General features: G+C 38.6%; 1 protein-coding gene across 1 annotated transcript in view; it reads left to right on the top strand.

Annotated features, from left to right (window-relative positions):
* The first annotated feature begins 461 nt into the window (after positions 1-461).
* Positions 462-9,398, top strand: part of METTL15 (methyltransferase 15, mitochondrial 12S rRNA N4-cytidine) — a 94,928-nt gene continuing 85,991 nt past the window's right edge. The window contains exon 1 of the mRNA XM_063118788.1: positions 462-780. Within this exon, the coding sequence (XP_062974858.1) occupies positions 526-780 (255 nt within the window). The 5' untranslated portion in view covers positions 462-525. The remainder of the gene's footprint in view (positions 781-9,398) is intronic.

Here is a 9,398-nt window from a genome sequence, read left to right as displayed (position 1 = left end):
TCCAAGTTTAAATCAGGGGTGCAGAACCTCTGGACCGTGGGCCAAATCCAGCCCTCCAAGCATCCCAATCTATCTCTCTGAGGTTCCCCAGATAGTCATAGCTGCTTTCCGCTGATCACAATCATTTGGTGATTTCCCTGTTTATGGATGTAAAGCTATTGGAGTACTTGGACACATTAGAATTAGCAGAATGCAACATCATTTTTCATGACATATGTTAAATAGTATCCTGCAATATTTACAGTGCAGTCCTATGCATGGTTACCGATAAATAAGTCAAACTGAATTTAGTGGTACTTACTCCCAGGTAAATTAGTATTGCAGCCTTGGTGATACTAAAGTCTTTCTATGTGAATTTGTAAAGCAACAATTGCTGTTGATTTCATTATGGTTCTCCTTTATACAAGATATTTTGAAAATGCTAAATTTGACTTCTGATGTGTGTTTTTTTGCAGGTTGGCTTATTTATTTGTTATTAAGAGTTCGATAAATCTTCCTTGTCCTTCAGTCAAGCTTATCTACAACATGCATCAACTTTTGTATTCATGCAAGATCTGCAAACAATTCCTTTTTCACAGTTTAGCTAGATATAGCCCAAATTGCTTAGATACATTGGTAAAAAAAATACACTTTTCATTAGCAAATAAAGGTGGAGCTGAAGAAAAATCATTGCATTTGTATGATGATGAAAACATACATAATAATGAAGACTACCAACAGCTGCATGTGCCAGTTATGCTCAAGGAAGTTACTAATTTTTTAGCACCCCAGAAAGGACAGGTAAGCTGGAATGTCTTTTAAAAGTAGATATTCTTTTTTAAAAAATATGTCATTCTTTAGAATCCTGAGAGAATACATTACAGAAAAATAGTATTCTGTAATTTATGCTCTTGAGATTCATATTGTACTGCACTGATTTGTGATATTAAAGTCTTAAGTTTGCAATAATATAATTACATACAGACTTACATGTTTGCCCATTTTTATATGGGACTGACTAAAGGAAGACAACCCTGAACTTAATTTTGAATGATACCTAGGATCTGATGTGATACATAAGTCAAAATATGTCCAGAAAGTTCAACATGGTCACATATCAAATCTTTCCTAAAAGTCCAGCAGGATCAACAGGGAAACATTTCTTATGTAGATCTCAAAATGGAGATCATCCACCAACATTTTTAAAGACATCTCCTGCTATATCCAAGTTGGAAACCAGCTTGAAAAAGATCAAGGAAAGATGTTTCATCCAGAAATGCATGGAGTGTTCAGCCACTACACGTTCCACAGTCTTCTCCCAAAAGGGAAAGATGGGCATGGTCCTACACTGGCCAGTCCCTCCATGTCTAATGATCTTTTTAAGTAAGTGGGCAAATATTTGCCTCTTAGTAAAGGGGAAATCCTACCCTCTTCTAGAGAGGCACTAATTACCTTGGTTAGCTGCCCAACAAGCTCTTCCTTGCTGCCCTTCACCAACCACAAAGGTGAAGAATCAAAATTACAGATAGTGGATTTCACAGCACCCTGTCCGCATCCTTGAAGAAGACCAGGTCAAATTGTTTGAAACAATTGCAAACAACAGTTGATTCTGAAAGCCCCAGTCTGAGTTGGCAGAAACAGTGGCATTGGAGTTGGACTGTCATCAATTTTTTTTGGAAAATTGTCACAGTGAACAACAAATAGTTGACCTTCTAGTAGGTGAATAGTGGGACATTATAAACCCCACACCATAAGGAAGAGCTTAGTTGGATGCAATTTTACTCGTGCAATATTGATGAAGAAAGATTTTTTTCCTGCCACTACTGCCATGTCATAGGTGTGCTATGGTGTGCTCGGTTAAATTCAATGCTCTAAGATCATCAGTGGAAGGTCCATTCCATGTCCCTCCTCAGTCTGAAGTCTGGAGGATAGCTACAAGGGAAGAGGGCCTTTTCGGCAGTGGCCTCCTACTTACGGAATGTCCTCCCAAGGGGGGCTCACCTGATACCTACATTAATAACCTTTTTGCACCAGGCTAAGACATTTTTATTCTCCCATACCCTTTTAACATCATGTTAACACTTTTATTCTTTGTTGATGTTTTCTTTAAACTCCTTAGTGAATTAGGTTTTAGCTCTTATGTGATTCATTGACATTAGTGCTGGTATTTTGTTATATCTTTTTACGTTGGATTTGGATATTACAGTTAATTGCGTATTTTTTATTTTAATTTTGTTTCATCTTATACTTAACTGAGGGAATTGAATTTTATAAAGCAACTAATATATTTAATATATCTTGCCAATGTAGGCTCCCAATCTACTTCATGTCTCCAAGCTCCCTAGTAAACTAGGAAGCTAAGGACACTGGCAGGATGCTTAGACTTTCAGCAGGTTTCCCTGTTGCCAAGGATGGGGGACCTATTAGAATGGTCCTGTCCTGTCTCAGCAAACCTTTCTAAACACAGTTCACTTATTTAGGCTAGGAGCCCTGCCAGCAGGAGTAATAATTATTGTTAATGGTTCATCAAGGCTGCTTCTACTCACAGCCAGCTGATAAGAAGTTGTCCAGGAAGCAGTCTAAAAGTCACACCAGGCAAAATTCTAAGTATAGTATCCAAACAAGGGTTAAGCAAAGGTGAAGTCTGAATCAGTCCAAAGGTCAAAGAAGGTCTGGTTTCCAAGCAAAAGGTCAAGATCACCGAAGACACATTAACACAGAAGTACTCCCGAGAAGTTTTTCCCCACCCTTGTGGGCTTATATTCAGGCACTAGAATTGGAGAGCTTTTCAGTGTAACTGGCTATAAAAGGGAGTCTCACAGAGCTACATTCCTTGCTTGTAGCCTAGTGCTTTTCTGTAGAGGCTTCGTCGATCGTCTCTCCTGGGGCTGGGTGGTCTGGTCATGTCTGGCTCAGTGTCTGATGCATCCTGAGCAGGGAATTGGGGAGGGAGGCTTCTATCAGCACTTCAGAGGACCCAGCCTCCTCCTCAGCTGCACATCCGGCATCCTTCTACAATGCTGGCTGTCAGACATCCTCCGGAGAAGGAGAGTCCTCGAGCTCAGGTAAGCCAAGTTCCTCCTCAGAAGCAGGCTCCTCAAGGGGAGTTGTGACAGATCCACCTCTGGAGACGAATGGATCCTAGCGGCTTTCAGAGGTCTCAGGGAGATTTTCCAGTTGATATGACTGCTGCTGTTGTCAAAACTCTGCTCATTCTGTGGTATATGAAGTTTACCAGGGCAGTTGACACAATCATGCCCAGGTGTGTTCTTTCCCTTGGCAGAGCCAAATTAACTCCTTGGTACACTTTAGAACTGAGGACAATTGAGCAAGTTGGATGTCAGCTGGACCATGCATGGAGAAAGACTCGTATTGATTCCGATTGAACATAATTGTTGAACTCTTTATCAAGGCTACTCTGAAGCTGAGGATGGCAAGGAAGGAGTTCTTTTCCACCTCCAGTGCATCTTCACAGTGCAGTCCAACAGAGCTGTTTTTGGTGATGAAGTAAAAAACAGCTAGATACTTACTTGCAACATATATTTTTGTGCTTGAGTAATATGGGATTTGGGCATCAATTTTTGGGAGGTGCGGTTAAATGAATTTTCATTTTTGCTTCCTATTTCAGCATTACCTATAATACTATAACACCAGAATTCTTCAGGAGTAGGTTCAATTAAGTTCAATAGGACTTATTCCCAGTGAAGTATACATAGAATTGCAGCCTAAGTCACAAACCTTTGAGACTACAATTGGCCAAAGACCACCAACATTTTAATATCATCTAGTGTCCTTTAAACATCAATTATATTGTTAAAAAATGAAATAGCTAGTATTTTATTATTTTGATTCCTTGGTTGTATGATATTTACAGCTTTCAGGTGGTGTTGCTTTCCTTCTTTGAAACGTATATGTACACACACACACACACACTAAAAGGAATACTTAAAGTCTGGACATAGTCTGCTCGATCTGAGTTCAAAAGTCAACAATCATGGTCAGCTTTGAACTGTTCAGTATGAAGAACGTTATGGTCACTTTGTGCTATGGTTTCATTTTGATTGTTGGCTAGAGCACTGCTACTTTGGAACTTTGAATGTTATTTCTTAACCACAAATGGCCGCCACTTTTCCTCTCTAGCTAAATGATAGTATCTTTATTACCTACTTTGAGATTTTTCTTACTCCTGCTTAGAGTACAGTTCTGCTGGTATAATCCAATTGGAAAGCAGATACTACTTTCCTCTACTGTTTATAGCATATTATTTTAAGAGATAGTGAATTCTGAATGTACGGGAGTGTGGATTAAGTTGATCCTTGGCCATGAATGTTGGGCAATGTAGCACACAGGGCTAATATTTTTTGGCCAGCTCTTTTATCAGAGTTGAGATCTTAGGCCAGTCAAATCCTGAACTTCATGCTTGCCTTTCCACAGCTACTTCCTGCAATTCTTGTCCCCTGACTCACTAGAGGCTCTTCTAAATGTAGAATGTTTCTTCTTCTGTGACACAGAGAGGTAGAACTTCCAAATTTCATCCATTTGTTGACCTCTTCTAGTCTAGCTCAGCACAGTGTTCCTTAAGCAGGGACAGGGCTTTATGGCAGGAATTGTAACTACCACATAGGCCCTGAATAATCTCAAAATGGCATTTGGGTAAGAGCTATTGCCTTTGACAAAAGATACACTGTTTAAGAAAATGAAAAGAAAGCTTATTGGTTTGTTCAGATGATCGGAGAAAATATATCTGTGGAATACATAACCCTATGCTCATTCTTCCGGGTTTACCCTGTGGGAAAACTCTCTGTCACTTAGTGAAAGGGATGGGTTTCCAGGCAGACTCTTAAGTATATTTCTATTGCTTTAGAACCCCTTTTCCCCGAATCCCTTTTGTTCAGTATTCTCCAAAGTACATTGTACGAATGAGTCACTCCCTTTTTAGTTCATTTTCTTTTCAATGAAGTGCCTGTTGCAATAAGTCCACAGAAACTTACTTCCTGTAAAACTTGCTGTATTAAGCTAACTATTTTTTAAAGTATTTTGGGGTATTCTAGTCCACGAAAGGTTCTGTATTGATATGTCCATAAATGTTGCAAATTATATGAAAGGTCACAGCAACATGACCTTTTATACATCATATCTAGATTGGTGCCCCTCACCTTCACTTATTTGGAGGGTCCTATTGCTAAATGACTGCAGGACATTTATTTTTATTTTTTGCTGTGATAATAGTCAGTAATGGGAGAAGTAAATAAGCGTAGGAGGGCTGCAAAATAATTGAAGTGTAGGCGTGCTAGAGCTGAAAAAGGACTGGCAACATTGGTCTTAAATTGTACAGGCTGTACAATGAAATACTTACATTGAAGACTCTTAACCATTATTTCTGCCCTACTGTTGATGTTAACAGAATGATGAGTTTCTCTGGGGCGGGGCAGACTACACGTTGTGCTAAGTCACATGTGGTTTTTTCCTCGACATTTTGTTTTCTTTAACAAAATGTAGCTGCAGTAGCTACGGTCTTCCACAGAAGACCAAAGGGGTAGGGAGGCTTCTTAACCCTTCCCCGAATGTCATTTTTTCTGCTAAAAATTGCTCCCTCTCTCAAAGTCACTTTTCACCTTAAAGTAGTAAAAATACAGGTGCCCACCATTCACCCTCCCTGTTGAACAGGGTGAACGGTGCTTGAGGGTGAAGGATTTTTGGCAGCTTCCTTCTGCTGGTCTTCCATTTGACACTGTAGTCTCCAAAAAACAGCAGGCAGAAGAGCATTGCGTCTAGCCATTTGCTTTGGTATGCGCTACTCCCTCCTTTTGCCCAGCAAGGTGGTCGGTGCTGCCTTTCTGAAAGCACCCATCAAGGAAAAGAATCTGTAAGGCAAAACAGGAGACTGGAAGGCTCCACAAATGCAATAGCAAGCACATCGCTTTCTGCTGTTTTCAGTGGTTCCTAATTGGGCTGAACTTCTACACAAATTCCAAGATTAGGTTACTGCTGTTACAGTCTATAGGCTTTATTGCAGATGCAGTTTTAATTGAGTTAGAGTGTGTTTGTGAATACTGTAAATGGCGAAAGCTTTTAATACTTCCAGAATGAATAATCTACTGACAGAACTTTACTGTTATTTTTTCTCTGATGGGTCCATGCACGTATTCCATTGCATAGCAGCGGGTGTAAAGAATCTAAAGATTCAGCTTGGTTATAGGAGTTTTGAGCAGCCTGAATTAGACTCACTTTTTATAGCATTTTGTAATTTCCTGTAAGCTTTCTGTTGTTTGTACTTGTAGCTTCATTTTCAGCAGGCAAAGCTTGCTTTTTGTTATGATCTTCATGGTGGTTCCCACCTGCTCTCTTCCTATCTTTGTTTCTACTGAAGGGGAACTTGCAGCTTCTACCTGAAAAGAACAGTAAGCCACTTGGTCTGCCTGCTGAGAGCCGTGCTGTGTACACATCACATCTTATTTTCTTGTAATACTAAGTTAGCTTGCTGCTATCACTATGTATCACATAACAAATGATAGTATTCTTGGAGACTATTTAAGGCACTACATTATAATAAAAAAGATTCAGTGCTTTTGGGTGACTCAGCTTGTAAATGACGCTGTGTACATTTCCCCTCTGTGTTCCAGCATTACTCTTTGCACTTCTTTAGCAAAACTAGTCACAAGAAAGTAATCTAAGACCTTTGAATGAGACACTGGTCCCAGAAGTAGTGATAGAAATAAGTAGTTATATACTCTTCCAAGTATTGGCTAACTTTATAAATATTTTAATACTAGTTTGCCCACAGTGATTCAAATTTTCAGTTTCCTACTGCACCAAATAGTACTGGGACATTCACCTTACGACGTCATAAAGGGTAAATGACACAAATGCCTTTTAAGTCATTCTTATTGTAATCAATGATAGAATTAAAGCAGTTGGAAAGTACTTCTGAACTTGTGGTATTTATGCTTATATAGCTATACGCTTATATAGCCGGACATTTTTTTCTGCCATTTGCTTGATCATGGCATAAGAAAAGCACTGATTGTAACATCTAACCTATTATATTCTTTCTCTGCAATGGTTAAGTCAACTTAAGAAAATTAATGAGTCATTCTTTCAAATCATGGAATGGCCATGAAAACCTGATCAGTTGGATCCAGAGTTGCAGAGAGTGGAACTCTATGAACTTATTGGTCCTTTTAGGTATTTGTGGTGATTTCTGCTGATCCCCCTTTGCTCTTCTCTGGAGGGTTTGGGGGACTGTTTTGAACAATGTGTGAGGTGGTGCTGGGGGCTGCAGGGTAAAGGAGGAATTGGCAAAAATCACTACCCTGCCCACTTCTGATGCATCCTGGTTTGCTCTGCCCTTCTGTTAGTAGTGCATCCATCCAACCTGATTAATTCAAGTATCTTTTTATTTGGCTTATAATTTGATTACTTAAAGCTGGATGCTATTTTTTCCTCATTTTTTATTTTATTTTTCTTATTTGAGTTTTCTCTTGTGCTTCCGAGAAATTTCTCTAAAGGTGGTGTACAAATAGAAACTTTATACAACAATATGATAAAATATTCTAGCACACCGTGTCATTAAAACATGCATTCAACAAACAATTGGTTAGAAGAAAAACATAACATTTCAAATGATTAGTCTGTAATCCTGTACACACTTATCTGAGTAGATACATATAGGATTGCTCTCTAAATCTTTTATCTCATAGCAGCTTTAGCAACTGACATATTTTTAGTATCTTAGGATAAACTAAACACATTGGTAATATTTCATAGCTGTTTGTATAATGCTACTTGTTTTTGAATAACTTATTTAATACTGTAATACTACTAAGAATTAAATATGTGAGTACCAAAATTAATAAATCATTTTAATATTTTGGTTATTAACTTAGTTACTCCTTCAGATAAATACTACCTTTAGCATAAGGTTCATGCAGGGCACCTCTATTTCAATGGAAAGTATACTTTTATCTGCCCCAAAGTGTTGTTGGGCAATTAGATGGAATGTGGAAATGTGCAGGTCCTTCATGGTGACAGTAATGTCCCTTCCGGAGTGGGAGGGGATACCCACAGATTTTGACCCAGGGGGCTCATGGTGATGAGGCCTTAGAGTGTGTAGTAGCTCTATGGCCTGTGCACTGGATCTTGGCTCTTCATGTTTTTCAGGTGCCTCTTCTTTAGAATCCATGCCGTAATCACTGCTTGAAGCTGGGGGCATGATATTGTGCTAACATAGACACTAACATGCTGATTCAGTAAATTTTAGAGTTAGACTATACGGGTAAATTCAGTCAACTTTGTTTTTCATGTGATAGCCTAATCGTTTGAAATTGGCATGTTCTTTTGTGTAGAATCAATTCATCAGCCATTTCAAATATGATCAAACTATGATTTCGATGTTGGGGCCAGACCTCAGGCTTGCATATGACTTTTACCCCTTGCAGGCTCTAATTCAGTTCTTGATTTGTGATAACTATAGTTTGAAGCATGAAAGCTATGGCTATCCAAAGCCATAGCGTGTGTGTGTGTGTGTGTGTGTATAATTACATTTGTATCCCACTGTCCTTTTGTCATAGAACTCTGGGGCAGAATTCCCATGAGATTTCCTAACTAGATGCTGACCAGACCCAAATTTCTTAGTTTCAGCAAGCTGCTGCATTGTGTGCCTCGGACCATGTCCTGGGTTCATAATTAGCCATCAAACCAGAGCTTGAAACCAAGTTGCAGCTTCCAATCCCTCGGAAGTCTGCCTGATTTTATAGCCCTGGCTAAGTAACCCCCTACTGTAGTTGCACAAGTTCATGTACATCCGATGGAGACTTAATTAGTCTAGATGTTGCTTACCTCCTCTACTTTCTCTGCTAGCCTAACGTTGGATACAATCCACAATTCTCATTGTGCCAAATTTATTTTTGAATGTTGTCTCATAAATAAGTCTGAAAATATGCAATGTCACTCATGAAAATAGGCAGATACCAGCACAATGTTTAGAGTTTAGTTTATTTATTGTTTCAACTGTCATAAACATAACCACAAATACATACATGAAAAACACATAGATACAAATATGCATACTCAAACTCAATGGTAAAAAAGGATTAAAACAACAAAGAGACGCTAACAAAACTTTACTTTAAAGGATACTCATAGATATATCAAGGTTAAAAACTAGTGATACATTAAAGCTATCAAGTTAAATTATATCATTACAGGTCACCATGTTAATCTCAACAAATCTCAACTTTTGGGCTGCCACTGCAAATCTTACAACTCTGTTCCTCACAAATTTGTCAACAGCAGAAAGCAAATATGTAACTTTAGTTTGATCATCAACATCAGATATATCCCCTATCAGATTGAGAATAAACTTTACTCTTAGTTCATAATAACGATAAAGATCTTCTACAATTTGAGCACCAGATAAA

Source organism: Elgaria multicarinata, chromosome 2, assembly GCF_023053635.1.
Source record: "Elgaria multicarinata webbii isolate HBS135686 ecotype San Diego chromosome 2, rElgMul1.1.pri, whole genome shotgun sequence".
Classification (NCBI taxonomy): Eukaryota; Metazoa; Chordata; class Lepidosauria; order Squamata; family Anguidae; genus Elgaria; species Elgaria multicarinata.
This window is presented reverse-complemented; position numbering and strand designations above follow the sequence as displayed.